The 23,431-nt window shown below is 43.9% G+C and overlaps 2 protein-coding genes across 2 annotated transcripts in view; one reads left to right on the forward strand and one right to left on the reverse strand.

Annotated features, from left to right (window-relative positions):
- Positions 1–12,601, forward strand: part of LOC137427904 (BAI1-associated protein 3) — a 230,524-nt gene extending 217,923 nt beyond the window's left edge. Inside the window, exons 26-34 of the mRNA XM_068117714.2 lie at positions 65–133; positions 263–342; positions 1,678–1,786; positions 4,400–4,471; positions 8,757–8,840; positions 8,950–9,070; positions 9,228–9,351; positions 10,374–10,573; positions 11,626–12,601. Of these exons, the coding sequence (XP_067973815.1) occupies positions 65–133; positions 263–342; positions 1,678–1,786; positions 4,400–4,471; positions 8,757–8,840; positions 8,950–9,070; positions 9,228–9,351; positions 10,374–10,573; positions 11,626–11,729 (963 nt within the window). The 3' untranslated portion in view covers positions 11,730–12,601. The remainder of the gene's footprint in view (positions 1–64; positions 134–262; positions 343–1,677; positions 1,787–4,399; positions 4,472–8,756; positions 8,841–8,949; positions 9,071–9,227; positions 9,352–10,373; positions 10,574–11,625) is intronic.
- A 3,816-nt stretch (positions 12,602–16,417) lies between these two features.
- On the reverse strand, positions 16,418–22,779 carry LOC137427903 (cyclic AMP-dependent transcription factor ATF-4). The gene is made up of 3 exons (XM_068117713.2): positions 22,617–22,779; positions 17,985–18,194; positions 16,418–17,867 (listed from the first exon to the last, which is right to left on the reverse strand). The coding sequence occupies exons 2-3, from the start codon at positions 18,133–18,135 to the stop codon at positions 17,113–17,115; spliced, it is 906 nt and encodes a 301-aa protein (XP_067973814.2). The 5' UTR covers positions 18,136–18,194; positions 22,617–22,779; the 3' UTR covers positions 16,418–17,112.
- Positions 22,780–23,431: the final 652 nt, after the last annotated feature.

Raw genomic sequence — 23,431 nt, forward strand, 5'->3', positions numbered from 1 at the left:
GACACATCGATAACGATAATGCATTTTCTAAATTCAGTATATTGTCTATTGTCTTGTATGTCAGATGGAGCCAGATATCAAGAAATACATCAAGCACATCAGTCTCTCCCCGGATTCCATCCACCTTGATGATGTGAGTTGAAGTGAGAAGTTCTTCTAATCTCATCATTAACTCATCATTCTAGTTTATCAGGCAGGAGATGTGCAGCCCGCAAGTTGACATCGGTGAACTTCCCTTTTGTCGTCCTCAAACTGTGTGCAGGCCGTTTCGCCTCTGATGAAATACTTGGATGACAACCTGGCGCTGCTTAGTAAGAGTCTGTTGATAGAGAACTTCACAAGGTGATCCAACAGTTGACTCGGCGTGATGATCTCTTCTGCAGACGTTCGCACAGTAACTGCTCGCAATGAGTTTTTGTCGGGCCTGCCTACTTTAACCGATTGTTGTCCGGAATTTTAATGCAAATCACGCTGGAATTTCAGAAGTATGGACATCCTGATGTCATAGCAGATCATAGAGGTTGGGTTTTACCATTGATGCCGGTGTTTTGAACAGGTTGCTATAATCCATCTCTGACTTGTGTAGGGTAAGCACGACTGCTTTTGGGTTTCTTTAAACTTTTCTTTAATGATTATTTTGCTTTCAAATTCACTTGGCAGTCGATTTATTTATTTATTTATTTATGTATTTATTTGTTTTATTTTGTATACAAGATCGAGGCTCGTGAAAGAGCCAACATTAATCACAAAAAGACAAACTGACACATACAACATAAGATAAAGGGAGAGGGAGACAAGATGGGGAGAGAGAGGGAAGCACGCAAGTACGCTATTTGAGAGCAGGGACATCGAGAGATCTGTGGGAGGGAGAGGGATTGGGGGGAGGAGGCACGGGGAGGGAGGTGGGGGTGGGAGAGGTAAAAAAAACAAAAACACATGGACACAGCTAGGACTTCCAGGAAAGAAGTCGGAATTTCAAAAAAGTGGATCTGGGGTGAATTAGCGTAGGTAGAAAAGATCAAGGTTTCGGATGGGGGAAGATAAGAGATGGTGGTGAACAGCTGTTTTAAAGACCTGGAGGGAGGAGTGGCATTGAAGAGAGTGAGGGAGTTTGTTCCAGAGGCGGGAGTAAAGAGGAATGAACGAGTGAAGGTGAGCAGAGAGTCTTGATTTTGGCAATTTCACCAGAAGATGGTTGCTGGCAGATCTTGTGTGACCTGTAGGAATATTTGAGGGACAGAGCACAGAGAGCTGGGGGGGGGGGGGGGCAAGGCCGGAGAGGAGTCGGTAGAAGACAGAAAGACCACCTACCTTCCTGCGGTGAGTGAGTGAAAGGCCCTCGGAGTTAGCTTAAACTAATACCGATACTTGATAAGCTGCAGAAGACAAAATGGCTGCTCTGGGTTGGTTTATGAACCGTTGTGACCTATGTATTTACAATAGTCTTCTCTGTGTTTGGGTAAGAGATGATACTTAATGGTTTTGCTGGTAAGAGCAGTTTAGGTTGTTGTTGTTAAAATATGTAGCTGTGAAATCTTGCATTCTAAGGACATTCTACTCCTAAATTCAGATTGTCGGTTACACAAGCTTCATAACTCGTTTAGTCGAGCTGAAAACCTGAACCAAAGTCATGGTCCACCCCCCAACCATGGACCTTTCGTGCTTGTTGATATGCAGGATGTTGCGTGCACTCTGGCGGGTCATCGTGAATCTCAGCATCGCCGCCGCAGCTGCTGATCCTCCGCACTCACCTGAGTTCTTTGCTCGGTTTCACTACACAATGCAGGTACGTGCCACGCTTGCTTTGCTCTGGGGGTACTTGCTTTACAGCCAAGCATTATTCAAGAGATAACTAAGTGACTGAAAATCCATGAGGGTATATTAAATAGTAGCCGCAAGGTAGTTGAGAACAGGAAATACCTGGGTTGGTTCTGCACCATTGATGATATGAAATGCTTTTCTTCCCCTAGATATATCTTGTTGCATAGTTGGATTCCTGCCATTGTGTATGTGTACACCTGATTCATGTACTACGTTTGTGTGTTTATTTCTGCACCTGGGAGAGGTTTACATATGTGCCTCCGCCACCCAAGATGGACGGAAGTTATGTTTTCACCCATTTCTTTGTCTGTCTGTGATTGTGAACAGGATTTTTTTTTTTGTGTGTACAGGATCGAGGCTCGTGAAAGAGCTAAAATGTATCACACAAAAAATCAAACAGACACCATATAATAAGGGGAGCGGTAGACAAGATGGGGAGAGAAGGGGAAGCACACAAACACAACATTTGAGAGCAGGGAGATCTGTGGGAGGGAGGACTTGGGGGGAGGAGGCATGGGAAGGGGGAAGGGCATGGGAGAAGTATAAAACACAAGGATACTACAAGGACTTCCAGGATAGAGGAGATTTCAAGGAGGATATCTCAAAATGTTACGGACGGATTCGGATGAGGTGATGTGGGTCAGGCAGCAGAGACAACAAGCATTCTGAGTATTGCGCTGCAATACATGTCCCCTACCAAAGTTCAAAGTGCCATAACTTGGTCAAAAATGAGCGAATATGCAAATTTATGCACGGTTGATGCTGGTTTTCAAACTTGATCTAAGGTATGCCGAGACACACGTGTGTCACGCCTCGCCTCGTTGATAAGCCCGCAAGGTTGCTCCGTGGAGCAGCCTGCACGTATTGCACTGTGTGAATTATATAATTACCAACTCATGGTCTGAGGTACTAGCGATTCAAGAGATATCCATTTTTAAAATATTTTCGTTTAATTAACGATATCTGCCAAACCACGTGCCCTATCGCAAATTCCAAAATGACATTTTAGTAGACTGACATGCTGAACAGACCTGTGAAGTTTCCCCTCGATTGGATCAAAAATGAGGGAGGAGCTTGGTTTTAAAGGTTCATGCTTAAAAACGTCATAACTCTGAAATCATGTGACGCATGACGTCATGCTCGCTGACTTTTTTGTTCGTCATGGGTATGCGATTCTGCCTGTAAAGTTTGGCCTCGATCTGTTCAGCCGTTGCAGAGAAAAAGGGGTTTTTGTGTTTTCATGAAAAACAATATGGCGGCCGAACCACGTGACCTGTGGCGTCATAATTACCATTAAAATATTCTACAGACCGAGTCCCCCCTACGGTGAAAATTTGATCTCAATCGGTCCTATTATTGCGGAGAAAATCTTTTTTAAAGGAAATTAAAACTTAAAATGGCACTGAGTTAAGGATCATCAGAATTATCAGAATTCCCAAAGTTCAAAGTGCCATAACTTTGTCAAAAATGAACGAAAAGTCGTGAAGTTCGAACCTGATCTGTAACTTATCATGAGGAAACCAGGTGCCAAGTTTGAAATCATGAGCATTAAGAGTTTCGAAAAAAAGTCCGGAAAACTGTTCTTTGCGTGACGGACTGACAGACTGACAGATGGACAGACGGAGGGACGGAGTGCAAACCTATAGTCCCCTCCAGTGTACACCGGTAGGGGACTAATAAATGAATATCAGGTTAGAGGAGGAGGAGGTGAGTTTCAGATGGTCTTCTTCAGAGGTATCTGGGGGGGGGGGGGGGGGGGCGGTGGGGAAGTGCTTTGGACCGATCATCCCCGTTCAGAGGTGTCGAGGAGGATTCAAGTGGGTGTGAATGTGGAGGAGGATGGAGGGAGTAATGGCAGATGACAGAAGGAGTGGATGGGGGAAGATGGACCCCTTCACGAGTACCCGGGGCAGATAGTTTAAAGTTAGGTAGAGGGTTTAGGTAAATTGTTGGATATTGACACCTGTGGTGCGTGTAGTAGCAAGGTATTGCTTTGATTGGTGCATGAGTCTGTGGAGATGGCTGGGCGTGTGGGAAGAGGAGGAGAAGAAAAAGAAGTTTAAAGAGTTTTAAAGTCACATTAGAAAATTAATTCTGGGTTTTACCACCGATTTGCCCAGTGTCTATTACATCACCCTACCTAACATGTTACATTAGTTCTTTGTGCCCGTTGTTTGTCGTTCATGACATCCTTAAAAACAATTTCCTGTTTGAATGATTTTGGAATGATTTTCTATTTTGTTTGACTGCTGAGCAGACAGAGTAAAAAAAAATTCTCATTCCTGTCGACACATGCGTGATCAGGACAAATTCACAGCCAAATTACTGTAAAATGGAAGACTAGTCCTCCGATTCATGTTCACATTTGTGTTCAAACGATAAAATTCAATCGAAATAAGTGGTTCCTCAATCCTAAACTGACGACCATAAACTGATAACACGGACAAACGGACAGAGGGACATGATCCGATTGCTCGACCCCGCTTTTCGCTTCGCGTGTGCGGTGTAATAAATTATCTTGATTCTTCGATCTCGGTGACTTCCTGGATTGTCTTTCATTCCACCATTCCCACCGCAGCTCTTGCTGCAGTTCTTCCACGCGGATGGCAAGGGCATTCCGATTCAGAGCTTGAGGACGGAGGAATACATGGTTCGTACGCTGTTGGATGCCCTTCTTGGATGTGATCATGTGAACATTATAAAACACTAGGACGTGCCCGTACGTGGGTGCCCGTTCCTTGCCAAAAAAAAAAAAAAAAATGTCTTCGCCCATGCATGCATGGGCGTGCCCGTAAGTGCGTGATGTGACCGTACAATGAATGTATCGTCCCGACGCCGCAGCTCGGATGGCGCTGCAGTTAATCGGGCCTGTATCGGCAGAGTTATTATAAACGTGTACTACAATCGATCGTACCTTACAACAATCAACACAGATTGCAACGTCAAATAAATGAATACGCTCTCAAATGTGCCGTCCGAGGCAGCGTCTGCTCGCCACGTTCAGCATCAGTACGTCGTCACTATGACTATCCGTAAGTCCGGAAGTGACGTCCTCATTTGACTGTCCGGAAGGTCGCATATCGCAGTTACGATGAATCGCAAATTAGTTTTAATTCGTTTTAAAACATAGTTTAACGCCAACATAGCGCCAACATAGTTTGCCAACGTGAAATAAATGAATACGCTCTCAAATGTGCCGTCCGAGGCAGAGTCTGTTCGCCACGTTCGGCACACGTGATAGCTCGCTGCTCTCTGATTGGTTGAATCGTTTTTTGGCCATAGCTCGGTAACTACTTCTCCGATTAATATGAAGCCTTGAAAAGGCACATCCTCAGGTCCCCAGCAATATATCTGGCAAGTTTCAATTAGATCGGACCCGTGGTTGTCGAGAAACAGCGGTCACAGACAAACACACACACACACACACAGACACACACACAGAGATTACTGGAATTATAGATAGATGTGCAAGACAAATGCTCATGAAGTTGACTTTGGACTCTTGATTTACCTCATCTTTTACCTCTGCCACCGAACGTGGATGGAGGTGATGTTTTCACCCCTGTCTGTTTGTCTGTGAACAAAATATCTCAAAAAGGTTGTGGACGGATTCGGACAAAATTTGGCAGACATGTAGCGTATGTGACAAGGACGAAATGATTAGATTTTGGTGAAGATCTGGATTCGGATCCGGCTAGTATAATTTTTGAAGTGATTCTTCATCTTTAAAGTGATATGTCTGGTGTTGGCTTAGCAGTTAGGGTGCCGGCTTGGGATACTATGGATCCTGGGTTCGAATCCTTGTCTATCGCTGAATTAACACCAGGGGGGTTAACACCGATCCTTCCGGGGTCCGCAAATTGAGTACCAGTTAACTGGCAATTCCCTGTGTGTCGCAAGAGGCGACTAACAGGGTTGGCGACAGGAAGGGCATCCGGCCATAAAACATTGCTTCAAAAAGGGGACCACGGTGCCCAAAAAGACCGACCCCCGCTGTGCGGGGGAAAATGGCCTCTAAAGGCGGTTCTTCTTCTTTTTCTTCTTTCTTCACCATTGGGAGATAGGGCCAAAACCGATACATGGCACGATATCTCAAAAAGTTATGGGTGGATTTGGACCTAACTTGGTGGACCGGTTGGGTGTGTGACAAGGACGAATCGATTCGATTTTGGTGAAGATCTGAATATGGATTTGAATGTGAGAATTATTTAATTTTAGAAGGGATTCTTCACCATTCAGACATCGGGCGAAAAGCGATATATAATTATGATATTTTAAAAAGTTATGGACGAGTTATGACTAAACGATGTGGATGACTTGGTTAGGTGACAAGAACAAGCCAATTCGATTTTGGTTCAGGTCGGAATCCACATTCGGCCCATCGGTGGGATACAAACCATAAACTCTTCAGCCTGGCGGAGGTATACTCTCTACCGAATGCCGTTCTAGTTTTATTTATTTATTATTCATCCAGTAGCCTGGTGTTGGTTAAGGTAGCTGGCTTGAGATCTCAGGGTGGTCCTGCTGCTGAATTAACACCGGCTGGGTTGATGCAGCCTGACGTCCTTCCGAGGTCGGCAAAATGAGTACCAGCTTACTGGGATGGATGAATTAGCCATTCGAGTATCGTACGTGGGAGTGGCGACCCGACCAGGATTGTGACCAACAGCCATAAACCGCTTCAGCAGCCCCATTCATCATCACGATGCAAAAAGGAGTGGTCGTCGGTCATCCAGTAATTCGATCAGATTTGTTTTTAGCCGCGTCGCAAGACGCTGGTCATAGAGTGCCCTCTGCTGTTGTTGTTGTTGTTCTTCTTGTTCTTGCAGAGAAGACAAAACCTCAAAGCTCCACCCATTCTGGGAACCATAGCTCCACCCAATGTGGGAGAGGCTTCATGTAAACAAATATCCACCATTTTATTAACTCGCATAGCTTTGAGGCCTGTTTTGTAGGCCCGTGGTGTCTTCCTCTCTCACACAGTTTTATTTCAAATCAAATTCGATATATCATTTCATTTTTCACAGTCGCTAACATAGTTTTAGACTCGGTTGAAAAAAAACGGGAAGAAAATCCGATGGAAGTTGCCCTTTATAGAACGAAATGAATTCTCAAAGGCCTGTAACTTCAAGTCCATTGAGATATATATTTTTTAAATCGCGGCATGGTTAGTCATACACCGCCCGAAATAAGAGACGGGAAAATGCCGAGATATATATATTTTGTTTAAATCGCGGCATGGTCAGTCATACACCGCCCGAAATAACAGATGGGAAAATGCCGAGATATATTAAAAATTCGTCCATTTGATGACAATCGTCACGATGAAATATTTAATTTATACGTCGTCACAATAATGTGGAGAGAGGAGCATAGCTTCGTTCACGTGTCGCCACATACGGGAAATTGCCGAGATATATATTTTTTTAATCGCGGCATGGTCAGTCATACACCGCCCGAAATAACAGATGGGAAAATGCCGAGATATATTAAAAATTCGTCCATTTGATAACAATCGTCACGATGAAATATTTAATTTATACGTCGTCACAATAATGTGGAGAGAGGAGCATAGCTTCGTTCACGTGTCGCTACACACGAGAAATTGCCGAGATATATTTTTTTTACAATCACGGCATGGTCAGTCATACACCGCCTGAAATAACAGACGGGAAAATGCCGAGATATATTAAAAATTCGTCCATTTGATGACAATCGTCACGATGAAATATTTAATTTATACGTCGTCACAATAATGTGGAGAGAGGAGCATAGCTTCGTTCACGTGTCGCTACACACGAGAAATTGCCGAGATATATTTTTTTACATCGCGGCATGGTCAGTCATACACCGCCTGAAATAACAGACGGGAAAATGCCGAGATATATTAAAAATTCGTCCATTTGATGACAATCGTCACGATGAAATATTTAATTTATACGTCGTCACAATAATGTGGAGAGAGGAGCGTAGCTTCGTTCACGTGTCGCCACACGGGAAATTGCCGAGATATTTTTTTTTTAAATTGCGGCATGGTCAGTCATACACCGCCTGAAATAACAGACGGGAAAATGCCGAGATATGTTAAAAATTCGTCGCCACACACGGGAAATTGCCGAGATATATTTTCACTTTGCACAAAAATAACATCAAGTAATCGAATCAATAGGAATGTCCTGTGCCTATAACATCGACGTTATAGGCACAGCTGCATCTAGGCATTGTGTAACATCGACGCGGCTTTTGTTTTAATTAAAACTTTTTGTACTTGTTGATTTATCCTTTCTTCTTTTTCCTTTACAGTATCTATGGCTCATAGTCATAGTGAAGCTGCCACACACACATGGACAGACAGACGAATACATGAGACACAACACATGACTGTTACCCAAGATAAACACACCAATTGAGCTCGGGGGAAGTGACGTCACTTCCTGTGGCACTCTGGGTGACGTCACAAAAATGGCACCGCCTTTCTCACCTCACTCAGTAGGGCATTTCCTAAACAGGAATTTCCTCTTTTCATGGATGCCAACCTATGGGGGTTGTCTGTGCTCTATCCTTTACGTACTGAGCGGGCATCAAGCAAAGAAGCAGCACTTTAAATTTTTTAGTCCTTGGTATGACGAGGCCGGGGCTTTGAACCATCGACCTTACCAGACTCAAGAGAGGATGCTCCAACCATGACACCACTGAGTTTGAGGAATGTATCAAAATAGTAATTTACCCGTGTTGATCGCACGCGGTGGTTTTATCTTGCATTTTGTCTGTTTGCTTGTTGAGTGATTTCAGGCAAAACCTCGTTTCAGATTTCTTTGTTTTTCTGCACTCTTGTTGAAATAGCTTTGAAACATTTTTTTGTTCTCTTCTGTTGTCCCATCCTCTCTTCTTTCCCTGTCCTCCACCATAATCTCATGATTCTGTCCTCTGTGAAGACCCTGCAAGTCGAGTTGACTCAGAGCAAGCAGAGCACACAGGAACTCATCGAGTGCTATTTTGTAGAGATGTTGGCACAGCAGGTAACGAAGAAGCTGGTACATCGTATTGAGAGATTACTCCCATGAGTGCGATTCTGGACCATGTGGGATGGCTGAGGTTTTTAAAATGGCGGATTTTCGCTGTGTGCAGAAAGCTATGGAGAGCAGCCGGTATGGAACGCTGACCGTCCGCTGTGTTTATGAACTGGTGGAACAAAAGCTGTACGTGGAGGTTCTCAGCGCAAGCAACCTCATTGCCCTGGATGCCAATGGTACGAACGTCGTCGCCTTGGTGAAATCTACGGATCGGAGCAGCAGTTCACATTTCAAAATACGTACAGCAGTAACTTTGCACTCACGACATTTGATACACGAAACCCAGATATAAGATCTTGAAGGGCTGAAAGGAATGCTGTCCGTCTGGTTTAGGCCTGAGCGACCCGTTTGTCATCATGGAAGTCTGCCCACCGCATGTTGCACCCAAAGCTCGCAGCCACAAGACATCTGTCAAGAGCAAGACCCTCCATCCAGTTTTCAATGAACAGTTTTCCTTGTGAGTTGTTGATTTTCAAAACCATAAAAATGGTCTATTGTCGTCGCTTCTTATTTTGAAATTCTCTAAACTTCTCTAAATAATATTCTGTAAATCTGCACTTTCCAACCTTATTCCTCGTCAACAAAAGTGGGTGGGAAAAGTTTGTATGTGCAATAGGGATCTGTGATTTGCTATCGTGTGAGGCCCATATGGACTTGGCACACCAAAGGAAAAATGAAAAAGTGTACACCTGACGGATAACGCTTTGGAAGGCTGGCACGATAGCCGTGTGCCCTCACCTCTAATTATTAGCTGTCTAGTCTGGGTTGGAATCCCGATTCGGCTATAAACTGCAAGGCGAGGCGTCGATGTGTGCGCCGTCCCTCAGATGGACATTAAAGTGGACATGGATGATAAGGATCTCAAGGTGTCCTTTGAGTAGGCGAGCTATATCGTCGGCACCATGACCAAATTCGAAATTCCTACCTAAACCTACAGGGAGCTGTATGTAGAAGCAGAGTACACAGGAACACAGGAAGCAGAGAACACAGGAACTGCACACTGGAACACAGGAAGCGGAGTACACAGGAACACAGGAAGCAGAGTACACAGGAACACAGGAAGCAGAGTACACAGGAAGCAGAGTACACAGGAACTGTACACAGGTACACAGGAAGCAGAGTACACAGGAACTGCACACAGGAACACAGGAAGCAGAGTACACAGGAACTGAAGCTGCATTCCGTGTTTCTGCAATATTAATTAATTTAACTAATTAATGCCCACATGCTGCACACGAACGTCGATGATGACCCCTCGGTGAATGAAGTTGCCTGACATTTCTTTGGATGAATAATCACGAGGGACTAAAATGTACCCAAAATAGCTTTCACCACGAGTCGAAGCATCGAAAATCGTGAATCGAATTGAGCTTTGGCTAAATTGCCCAATAAAACGAGCTAATTCAGAATCGATCTTTTGTTCATGGCATGAAAAGTGGACACAAGTCATGACCGTTGTCTCCTCGCTCCCCACAACAGCACCGTTCCTCCAGATTGCTGCAGAAAGAAAGGCGCTTGCATCCTATTCATGGTCATGGATCACGACTGGCTTTCGAGGAACGACTTCGCGGGCGAGGCTTGCATCAGTTTGGCCACGATGACCGGCTTCGGGGGGCACGTCGGCGGTGCAATGACCGCACGGCCACCACTTTTCTCTCTGCCCTTGTCACAACCACAAGGTCAGCAAGTTGTGACAAGTTTGGACCTAACGCTCACGTACCTATGGCTGCTAGGATACCTTAAGCGTAGAGGTATGTGCACTCAGATCCTGTCAGGGTTCGAATCTTGACCCAGATTTAAACTACCTTCCAGGTGGATCGTTAAAATAGTAGTCGTAGTTTGTAGTTAGTAGTAGTCCGTAGTAGTAGTAGTGTTAGCAGTAGTTAGTAGTAGTAGTAGTGGTAGTAGTAGTAGCAGTAGTGTTAGCAGTAGTAGTGTTAGCCGTAGTTAGTAGTAGTAGTAGTGTTAGTAGTAAGTAGTAGTAGTTAGCAGTAGTAGTTAGTAGCAGTAGTAGTGTTAGTAGTAGTAGTGTTAGTAGCAGTAGTAGTAGTTAGTAGTAGTAGTGTTAGTAGCAGTAGTGTTAGTAGTAGTTAGTAGTATTTGTAGTAGTTGCTAGTAGTTGTTAGTAGTAGTAGTAGTAGTTAGCAGTAGTAGTGTTAGCAGTAGTAGTTAGTAGTAGTAGTAGTAGTAGTAGTAGTTAGTTGTAGTTAGTAGTAGTGTTAGTAGTCGTAGTAGTAGCACTAGACGACTTTGCTTGTATGTCGACCTGGTGCTGGTGAAGAAATAATAACTTTCAAGCTCCTCAAAAAAAACCCTGGTGTTGGCTTAGCGGTTCGGGTGCTGGCTTGGGATCCTGGTGTGAATCCCGGTCGATCGCTGAATTAACGCCAGGGGGGTTGACTCAGCCCGTCATCCTTCCGAGGTCGGCAAATTGAGTACCAGTTCACTGGTAATTCCCTGTGTGTCGCAAGAGGTGACCAACAGGGTTGGCGGCAGGAAGGGCATCCGGCCATAAAACATTGCTTCAAAAAGGGGACCACGGTGCCCGAAAAAGGGCAACCCCTGCTCTGCGGGGGGAAATGGCCTCTAAAGGTGGTTCTTCTTCTTCTCAAAAAGCCTATTTTGACAGACAAACTTAGGTTACTGAACATCCCCTGGGAAGGTTTGTAAAGCGTTTGCTTTTAGGTTTGATTTGTGTCCCGTTGTTTGTCAACCTTTGTCTATACTGCAGAGAGCCGGGTTCTGAAGATCCTGGAGGAGAGGGAGTCCGACCGAGAGGCTCAAGATTTCATCAAGAGGCGGAAAGGTCTGATGAGCGGTGCTCTGGATCAGTAGGTGACTGATGCACACCGCGTGTCTTTTTGGACAGCGACGAATTATTCGCTAAAATTGCAAGTTGAAACATCTGAAGCGATAACATTCGGAAAAATGTTTCATGCTAGAGAACATGTTGTTGAGTATTTTACCATCATTTGACTTGTTTGTGTTTCCTGCTTGATGTGGAGTTGACATTTTTACAGGAAATGCTCATCGCTCGGTTATCCATCGCCACATTTCCACACGGATAGCCGAACCCGGCCCGTGGTCACAGGCTCACCGACATTTGTAAAGGAAAAGACCATTTTGAGCGTGCCTTGTTCTCACCGCTTCTATTTATACGCTTAAGTTGTGTAGTTGTGCGACGTCCCACTGCCATGGCTTTCTCCACTCAACGTGACACCATCAGCACATCTAGTGACGACTGTAGCTATCGTGTTCCGACTCCATGCTAGATGGGCCAACGAGCCGGGAGCAGTGCGACAATCGCGTCGAGTGTGAGTGTAGTGAACGTCACACACGTTACCTGTACCATTTGTTTACTATGGACTGTTATAATTGCGTCGGCTTTGTGTCGTTGATATGTCGTGAAAAAATAACCCGCAGATTTCCACCTGTTTTTTCCCACGCTGATGGCGAGGATCGCTCAGCTTCATGTTCGGCGATTATTCTTTTCCGGAAATTAGCTTTGTTAAAACAACTCTGCCTTTCAGTGTTAAAACGTCGACAAAGGTCGACATTGCACGTGCTAGTTTTTTGTTTTTGGTTTTTTTTCTTCAAGATTTGTGTTCACCCTCGTGGTCAAGATATTGTGCAAACTGAAAAGTGTGACGTTTAAGATGTTAATTGTCACGAGTAAAAATGGAGACGCTTGACCTCCACGACGAGTATGATGTGATTGGTCGTGCTTTTCTTATGAACCTGGAAGGTACCACAAATCGTACGGCACTTCTGTGTTGCAAGTCTGTGTCACGTCACCTGTTCTTCCACGATCGGCTCTTGTGGCCATTTCTCAGGCCTCGGTCACACGACGGGCTGTTTCCTCTTTTTCCAAAGCATTCACATGGATCATTATCAAAAGTGATCATGGTAACACAAAGCCATGTGCCAATTTAAAATGGGTCAAACTTCATAATCTATACATTCAAAACTATCACAGATGTATGTATATATATATATATATATATATATATGTATGTGTATATATATATATATATATATATATATATATATATATATATATATATATATATATATATATATATATATATAATCTTATTCTCCAGTCTGTGTCAGTCCAGGGCAGAGCTTCACTGACCTGACTCACTCCACCCACAATTCTACCCTCAAACTAGAATACTCTTCGTCGTCACCTGATATGCCTCTACCTACATTATTACATCAATATAATACTTTTACCAAGTTTGATTTAAATCCATTCAACTGTTCTCAAGTGATCACATTTTTACCTGACATGACCTCTGACTTGTTGATGCCATAATCCAATCAGTTAATCTTTGCATCATATATACTTATACCAACTTTGGTCAGAATCCCATCACTGCTTCACAAGTTATTGTGGTAACAGGATTTTTACCTAATGACCTCTGACCTTGTGACCCCAAAATCTAATCAGTTCATCTTTACATCATTATACATACCTGCACCAAGTTTGACTAAGATCCCTTCAGCCATTGTGAAGTTTTCACGGTAACGAAATAATTGTAACTTAACATGACCTCTGATCTTTGACCTCTTGACCCTAAAATCGAATCCGTTTATCTTTGCGTCATAATATATAATAATACCAAGTTTGGTGAAAATCCCATTGCTGGTTCACAAGTTGGCTCGGTAACAGAATTTTACCTGAGATATCTAGCATTTGACCTTTGACCCCAAAATCTAATCAGTTGATCTTTACATCATGATACATCCTTGTACCAAGTTTGAATTGTATCACTTCAGTCGTTCTCAAGTTATCGTTATCGCAGTAACGAAAACTTATCACAGACTGACAGACAACCTGAAAACATAACGCCTCCGTCGACGAATAAAAATCGGTCACCATTTGGGTTGTTACTTGCAGGCCTCTGGTGTACATTTGAAGACTGAACAACATGTCTTCTATCATGAAATAAAGGTACGGAGAGGAAAGCAAATAATCATGAATAATATTTGAACACCTTGATAAACTAGAATACTCGATGGTATTCAAAGAATACTTACCCTGTGCAGTCAACTTGTTGCGAGCCAACTCTTCTGTTTTTGAACATTTTTTTTCTTTGATCCAATATGGCTGCCAGACTACGTGAGCGATGACATCATAAATTTATATTCTCTAATATAATTGTTGCAGAGATCACACTCAATACATTTCAAACTGATCAGACTAAACATCGTCCCTGTCGAATTATTAGGTCATCGTTAACGCCACCTATTCTCCATATGGAGTTCTTTACAATGAGCCATGTTTCAATTTTTTCCATAGAGCGGTTTTGGAGATATAGTGGTGCAACATGTTGGTTTTTCCAAGATGGCGCCTGTACCACATGACCTATGATGTCATGATTACCATTAAAATATTCTAAAGGAGGTGCTCCTATGATGAAAATTGTGTCCATCAGACCAACAGTTGCTGAATTTTTTTTAATAATGATCAGATAAGTGTTGTACTTATCGAATTATGACGTCACCGATACGAAGGCACCGATGACATCATTAACATATCTTATTCCCCATGGGGAGTACTTGATAATGAGCCATGTTTCAATTTTTCCCATGGAGGTTTCAGAGATAGAGGTGCAAAGTTTTTCCAAGACGGCGCCTGTACCACGTGACCTATGACGTCATAATCATTAAAATATTCTACAGGTGGAGGCGCTCCTTTGGTGAAAATTTCATGTCAATCGGACCAACGTTTGCCGAGAAAATGAATTTTTAAAATGCAGACATGTACAGCACAAGACACGTACGTAACTGAATGCTTAACCCCACTTTTTGCTTCGCGAGCGCAGAGTAATAAATTGAACTCGAACCTGACCTTTTGGTTTTACAGAGTTCCATTGGCTTGGGAGCACAATTATATTGGCATGGGGTTTTTAACTGTGGGGGGGAGTTTGTATCCTCTTTGAAGGACACAATGACATCTTTAGAGTCCACCACCTCATGCTGGCAGATGGGACGCTGTTTAACGTCCATCCGAGGGATGGTGGTACACGCATTTATGAATTGTCCTGCCTGTGAAACACCGGCATGAGAGTTTATAGCTAGGCCGAGGTTCGGACCCAGGCAAGACGACTCGAAAACAAATGTGCATACCAATAGGCCATCTTGCCAGCCCAAATAATATGGAGACAGTCCCTGAAATGTTGTAGCAGTTTCAGTCAAGTACCGTACTACTGCATCTTTGGCCTGAGACTAGATGCTGATTGTGATGGAACTTCATGTTTATCTGTCCGTGTTACCAGTTGAAGGGCAAAGTTTGTTTTCGAACACTTATTATACAACTTGCCTTCTCCAAAACCAGCCACAACCTGGGCATCATCCATCATTGCACGTCATTCCTTGATCAGTAACCACTCAACAGTCGACAAGGCCTTTGTCAGTAGCTCAATGGAGTACTGCTCTCCCATGTGGGTTGGTGCCCCAGCATCACGGCATTCCTGGAATAATTGGAATCTGAAGGTCTCTTATTTGAATCTCTGACCACGAGTCCGAAGCAAAAGGCCTATTGCTCTCAGATTACAGACGTCGGTGGTCTGTTTTTCGCTGATAGCGGTCTAGCTTCCTCTACTCTCTCGCTCTTCTGACCAATCCCCAGATCCTCTAACCGCCGTGTTCTTTCAGCAACCCCTTCCTGGTTAATCTCCGCACACCTAAACTATTTTGTTCTTTTTCTGTTCATGGAACTACTTTCCAGAAATTGTGCAATTTTACTCTTCCTTTCAAGTCTTTAAGCAAGTAGAGCATAAGCTTCTCATGTCATCTCCCATCTCATTATCTATCCATAATCTCCCATCTTGTTCCTGCCCATTAAACCAACCCTCTGACTCATAAGGTAGGTTACCACTTTCCTCCCTTTCATTTTCCTGGTCGTCCATTCCACTGCTCGTGTCCAATTCGCCACACCATTGATGCAGAGTTTTCATGCCTACACAGCCGGATGCATTGTTTGCGGGTTGTCCGTCCGGCTGTCACTAGTTTTGTTGAAGGTATTTTGACCAAACATGGTAAAAGTATGTACAGTACTATGATGCAAAGACAAACCGATTCGATTTTGGGGTCACAAGGTTTATGGTCATGTGATCTATAATTTAAAAAAATTCACCACTAACTTGTGAACCAAAGGGATTTCAACCAAACTTGGCACAGGTGTGGACTGCGATACAAAAACCAACCGATTCAATTTTGGGTTCAACAAGTCAAAGGTCATATGTCCTTCAAAAACCATTTTGGTGGAAGCGATTTGAAGAGAATCTTAGTAGGCCAGGCTGTAAAAGTTGTCTTGCGACATTTAACATACGAAGTTCATCTTGTAGAACAATTCAAAGTGTTCAATTGACGTCTACAAACTACCCACCTGCCATAGCAAGGGGAAGATAATAATGTGCACAAACCAGTTGTGTCTTTCCTTAGGCCCAAGGCACCTTGGACCTCCCCAAAAATAACTTTCAACTCTAAAGAATGTCCCACCTGTAACCCAAAGATTGGTTCAATGTGTTTATTAGTAATTTCACACAAATATTAATCACGACACAACTAGCCAATCATGAGCATGACCGACAAGCTCAAAAACAACTCCTATTCACAAAGCAAACGTGAAGACAGCACTAGCAGAGGTTTCGACGGACATCTTCAGTCTGCAACCAAGGTGTGCTGGTTAATCATGTCCGCGTCTAAGCTGGATCTTTCATTTTGATTTTTAAATACAAGCTATATGTGTCCATATGTCCATTACCTCTCCCACCCCCCCCCCCCCCCTTCCCATGCCTCCCCCCCAAAGCCCTCTCCCTCCCACAGTTCTCTCGATGTCTCCATGTCTCTCGGTCCCTGCTCTCAAATGTTGTGTTTGTGTCCTTCCCCCTCTCTCCCCATCTTGTCTACCGCTCCCGATGTTATTTGTTTTGTGTGTCTGTTTGTCTTTCTGTGTGATTAATGTTCGCTCTTTCACGAGCCTCGATCTTGTATACAAAAAAAAAAAAAAAAAAGAAAAAAAAAAAGCTACACTGAACCACCCAACCCCAAAACTAAAACAAGTATATACCACCAAAAGGTAGCTGAGACAAGGTACTGGGGACAGGAAATTGTTCATTTCAAGACAGCAGAGTATAGACCAAAAAAATTAAACCCCTTCAAGATAACAACACGTTCACAAACATCGAGAATAAAGCAGCCACTGGGCTCAGGGATTTGCCTTTTGACACCGTTTGGCCTTCTCTACCTCCATCATTAGGTCACGCAGGTAGTGAAGCTCACGCGACAACGCGTCCGCTTTACTATGGAGCTCACGATTGCGACTTTCTAACTCTTCTTGCTCCACAGACACCGCCTCGCACTCCTGGCGTTTACGTTGTCTGTATCGCAGCGCCGCGGTCTTGTTCTGCTCCATTTTCTTTAACCGACGATCACCAGGGGACCTAGCCACCTTGAGGTCGCACTGAAAATCGCTTTCCTCGCATTTCACGATTGCATGCATCCCCGTGAGTTTCCGCCAAGACTTCCCACCTTTCCGTGTTGGCGATTTCATTTGAGCCGGCAGACCCCGCTCGACTTCTGATACGACAACCGGTGGATCGACTTTCGGCAAGGGGTCGGAAACATCGCGGACGTCTGTAACATCCAACGCATCGGCGGGAAGACTCAAGCTCATGGGAACACCGCCAGTGGAGGGGCTGGAACACTCCGTTTCAAGATCATCGGTCAACGAGGAACTCATAGGGTGCAATAATACCGAACCCATTTCGTCTATCTCAGGAAGTTTGGCTATTGGCAGAGGGCTGCAAGGGGCTACCTGTTCGGGGGAAACTGGATCTGGGGGAATTTCATCTGAAAACGATTCGAGAAAATATTCACCAAAAGGCAACGTGAAGTCAGCAAAGGGTGCAGTACTCTGTAGAAAGGAAGTGTCGTTCTCTGGCCACAGCATCCTGCTGAAATCTATGGACGACAAGTACACTTGATATACAAACAGTTCCGACTTGCTATATACAATAAAATAGGGAAGGGACAATTCAGGAAGTCGTATCTCTAAGATTTTGCAATGAAATCACTTACCCAATATTTCTCCATCCTCATCCGTCAAACTGTCGCCATCATGAACCTCCGACCTTCCCCAGTACCCGCCACAATCATCCAGCAAGGAGAGAGAGCCAGGGCGGACCCCGCAAAACTCCTCCGACATCATAGCCAAAATGTCCTCCATCATAGGACAGCGATATACTTGTTCTTCCACTTAGAGTGATAGTAAATAAACCATAATGGGACCTGGAACAACATGTTATAATGAGTCAATAGGGAGGAAGAAGAAGGGAAAAAAAATTACTGCATCACCTCTTGATCCTTTCCTGAAACTTCAAGTCTCCCCATGTACGACTAAGTCAAACGTCGTGTGGTGTCGTTCCCTATGGTGAGGTTCATCAACTGTTGTACGATTCAAACCAAGACGGAACTTTAATCATTCGATGATCAAGACCACGTTATTCTTTGTGAATGAACAAGGATATGCAAAGACAACGGGCATAATGGAATACGTGTACGTGTGTATGTATATGTGCAGAGAGAAGTCGGTTTTGTAACAAATCTGTAACCAACACAGATTTGTAACGTCAGCACTTGGACGGCCTTCAGCCGTGGTGACGGTGTCGCAACTCATGGGCATGGATTACGGATGTATTCCACTGTAATTGTTCACGATGGATACACACGTAGATGTCCGGAGCTCGATCACGAGTCTTTTCTCCTCTACCATCTTTTATCTGGGTAATCTCCTCTACCATTAGGGGTTGAGGGACCATGATCTCCACCACGGAAGGTTATGTTTTCATGATATCTCAGTTATGGCCGGACACGGACAAAACTTGTGTATAGTGTAGGTTGGGTGTGTGACGAGGACGAATTGGTTCGATTTTGGTGAAGATCCGGATACGATAATTTTTCTAAGTGATTCTTCACCATTCATTGTGTGATAGGGACAGAAACGATATACAGCACGATATCTCAAAACGTCAGACAAGTTAGGACAAAACTTGGTGGAAGAGTTGGTAAGGTGACCAGAAGTAGATTTGATTTTGGATCAAGTCCGGATACAGATCCGGCCTATCAGTTGGATACAAAACGTAAACCACTCAGTCTGGTGGAGGTTTGTGTTCTACCGAGTGCCGTTCGGGTTATCCCCACATTTTTTGAAAAAAATATTTAAAACCGGGGGTAAAGGGGAAGGGTCGATCTCTAGTTATCTCCTTCCAAATGGTTGTGTAGAAATTCTCCAAACTCCAAACTTTGTAGTTATGATCACCACATGGCACGAAGGTCAGACAGTATATCATTTTTGGACCCGTTGGGGTCAAAATGTCAAATACCGAAAATGCAATTATGGGCACATTTTAAAATGAAACTTTATTATATACTGTATATGGAAAAAACATTGGGGGACGCACGGAATCTAACAAATTTTGGTGGATTTGATCCCTGGTTCATGGTGAGGATTTCGGGACACAGGGGGGCAAAGCAGGATTCTTTTAACGAAAAAAAATTAAAAATCGATATTAGATCATTCGTCGTGGAACTTTTTGCCATCATTAAACTCTGCATTTAGTGAGTAGGATGATGAATTAAGATGACGTGCCATAGACTTCATTCTAGTTAGCAGTCACCTCCTTCTCCTCCTCCTCCTCCTCCTTGTCCTCGTCCTCGTCCTCCTGGCGACATGGTTTTGCAATCGTGTGTGTCTACAGCTGTAATGTGTGTGTGTATATACAGACTTGGCATTTAATATGGAATATTTTTTTTGTGGGGGTGAACTTACTTTTCAAGATGACTTAGAACCAAAAGTTCATTGGAATTATGTTGAAATTATTCTAGATTTTGTTAATGTGACCTTTAAAAGAAACAAAAACCACATTTGACATTTCAAAGCAAATAAATTGATCCTTGAAAGTGATGTAAACTGATATCGAACTCAATTCACGGACAGTACTGTGTTAAACTTATGTACGTTTTCCAGAAGTATCTCTTTATTTTGCACATTAGCCAAAAAAAATTTCAACAAAAACAAAAGGTAAATTATGACTGGGATTACGGACAGTAAAATTACAGTTCAGTACTTCGTGTAACCCCCACGAGCATTCAGGAGAGCACGCACACGTTGAGGCATGCTGTTCACGAGATTTGCCAAGGTTTGGACAGGAATCGCTTGCCATGCAGTGACAATAGCCTGCTGCAATTCACGCACAGAGGTCGGCTGCTGGTCCAAGTTGTCGATTTGACGCGTTAATTCTGCCCACAAGTTCTCTATAGGATTCATATCCGGGGACATGGCAGGCCACTCCATATGCTCGACACCACGGTCAGCAGGAAAGTGTTGGATCATGCGAGCACGATGAGGCCGTGCATCGTTATCTTGGAAGACAAAGTTTCCTCGAAAGGCTGCACGAGCAAATGGAAGCAATGTTTCTTCCAGAATGACCCTGTACTTGAACTGGTTCAGGTTTCCATTCAGAACAACCAGGTCAGTTTTGCCCCCTGCATGAAAAGCAGCCCAAACGGTCACCCCACCACCTCCAGCTTGGACTCTTGGCACTATACAATCTTTGTTGTGGGCTTCATGCACTTGTCTGCGCACTCGGACGCAGCCATCTTGACGATAGACCAGAAATCTAGACTCGTCACTTAAGGTCACGTGATTCCAGTGTCCTGGCTGCCATTGACGGTGCTCTCTGGCCCACTGCAATCGGCGCTGGCTGTGTTGTCTGGTCAGGCGTGGCTTTCTCAGGGGACGCCTGGCACGATAGCCTGCTTGAACCAGTCGTTGGTTGACTAGCCTTCTGGATACAGACACATTTGTCAGTTGCTGCCACTCAGCCCTAAGCCGATTAGCTGACTTGTAAGGCCATTGCAGACTAACCGGTGCAGCTGGCGATCATCTCTCCTTGTGGTTCTGCGTGGACGTCCTGGCCTCGGTATTGGAGTAGGGACACCCCTCTGAGCATTTCGTTTCAGGATCTTTGACACCTGACGTTGAGTGATGCCATACTGCCGAGCAATAGCACGCTGTTTCATGCCAGAATTTCGTAAAGCCACCACTCCATGACAAACAGCATTGTCAAGTTGACGGACCATCTCCAGAGGAAGCGGAAATAACTCTTGTAGACGTGCAGCCGTTGTTTTCCACTAATACAGAACGCAACAACCCTTATATACCCGATTGTGAAGCCAATCGTCAAATGTACCTGTCCTTACATTTTGTCACACCACCTGTGATATAATCCTGTGATTGACTTCTTGCTGTGAAAGACAATCAGTGACATGGTTCTTTCAACAAAGATATCACCGAAGGGTAAAATTAACTCACCAGATTGATATACTGAGTTCAGAAAGTAAACCCAAGTTAAGAAAAAAAATATATTCCATATTAAATGCCAAGTGTGCATATATATATATAATTTTTTTTTTTGTTTTTTTGTTTACCCATTCAGCTTTTGCCATGAAATTTTCAACGGCTGTATTATAAAAATATGGAAAAGACAATAACAATTTGGTCAAAAGGTCAAAGTCACATGAAGTTGTCAATTTTCATCCAATTGACCTGAAGTTTTAAGAATTAGTTTTTTGGGTTAATGATCAAGATCACGTTCCTGGTTGTTATTCAATCATTTCACTCATCAGACTGTCTGCTCACACAGGAGATGGTGTCTGTGTGTGTACGTGTGTGTGTGTGTATGAATGTATATGTGAATGTGTGCGCGCGTGCGTGTGTGTCCAGGGAATAACATTTGAGCTTTTGTCATCAAATTTTCAAACATTTATTATGTGAATATGGAGAACAGCCATTAACAAATTTTCCTTTTTTTAGTTGATGTCAAGTTTAGTTGTAGTACAAAGCGGATGTGGACGGACGGGCTTTGCTTGCATTTTGAGATGTTTTCTAGTTTTAATTGTTCTCACGATTGATTAGCCCTCAGGTCCCTCCAGCGTAACATTTTATAACTTGTACACATACATATTGCCGAATCTTAGTACGAGGTTAATCATTTCATATAAACCATTAATTAGTGTCTTCGGAAGTGAAAATGCAAGATGGAGGCACAAATCGTCACAGACCGAACGATTCCGTTTGCAGATGGAAACTCGGTCAATATTTAACCCATAAAGGGGGGTGGGCCTCCATCGTGATCCTACCAAATATGGTCATTACATGGGCGTGTTCTCAGCACTATTTGTATACAAATAAGTTTAAACTGACCGCTCGTCAGAGCGACCGCTCCGGGTCCGGGAGGTCGGTGGTTCGAACCCCGTCCGAGCCATAACCAACACAATTTTTAAATGGTTCATGCCGCCTCCTTCCTTTAAGGTTAGAGTACGGATAAGCCATAAGTTGGTAAGCTTTACTCAAGCTGGATGGCCTCCTGTGTCGACATTCCTTGTATTTGTAAGGAAACGGGATTGGAGGAAGTATGCGTCATGACGTCACCCCGTAAGCGGGCCACGCATTGCGCGCCATCTTGCGCAATGGTCGCAGACAAACCCCGAGTCAAAGGAACCGATCGCTTCCGAACCACAACCCAGACGAGTAAAACCCGCACCGAATTGGACCGTACGAGGCGTTTCGGGTCAAATTGGGTTAAAACAAAAGAAACCATGAAATGACATTTTAATCGGCAATCGACGAGAGAAGCCGTGTGTACTTACTCCATATTTGCTGTGGACGGAGGGTGACACTGCTTGCGCAGGTAGATCAGTTTGCCATCGTGCCAGGTACGCTTCAATAAAAACACAAACCACGCTGAAAGAGAGAAAGGCGCGAGCCGCGATGTGTGAGCCACACGGCTTTATATACGTCACCGGTTGTATCAATCCGCGCACGGAGAAAACTAGTTCAGATTGTAAGTCATTAAAAAATATTTGCAATGAGTCATTAAAATGAACGAATACCCTCTTGTTTTAAAATATTGACAAAGCTAGATCTATTTAAAGTTGTTTCTTCAAGTTCTACCTTTTCCATCGTTTCCAGTATGAATGGATACACATTCACGACGAATGCGTGTTGACGTCATCGCTTACGCTGCGCGATGAGCGCCTCGTTCGGATTGCCTGGAAACAGCCAGCGACACGTCCTATATTACGTCACACGGGTGGGGTCCAGACAAGTTTCCGGCCGAGGTTTTGCCTTTCCGGCACAAGGACATCAACCTAACCCATAAAGTGCGGGATTTACTGGTTAGTAGAGGCCAGAAATGTTTTTTGTCATTGGCTTTTCTACACTAATTAGAAGCAAGCTTGCATAAATCACCCTCGTCTTTTATATTATGAGAAAGGTCATGGCTGTTTCTTTGGGTGACGTCAGTTTAAACTCATTTGTATACACGGCTAGGCCACGATCGGGGCGCGACATGTTTTATGAAATAATACTGGATGTGATAGTAAATCCAACAGAAATACTGTATGGGATAGTGAAATAAAACAGGGAGGAGGAGAGGAGGGGGGCGGGGGGGAGGGGGGGGGGG

Source organism: Myxine glutinosa, chromosome 5 (assembly GCF_964187855.1).
Source record: "Myxine glutinosa chromosome 5, kmMyxGlut1.1, whole genome shotgun sequence".
Lineage (NCBI taxonomy): Eukaryota > Metazoa > Chordata > Myxini > Myxiniformes > Myxinidae > Myxine > Myxine glutinosa.

What these genes read in the sequence shown, in the direction of transcription:
- LOC137427903 (XM_068117713.2), bottom strand. Translation starts at nt 18,135, where the DNA reads ATGATGGAGGACATTTTGGCTATGATGTCGGAGGAGTTTTGCGGGGTC. An exon ending in TGAGGATGGAGAAATATTGG is followed by an intron (nt 17,868 to 17,984) that starts GTAAGTGATTTC and finishes TGTCGTCCATAG; the next exon opens with ATTTCAGCAGGATGCTGTGG.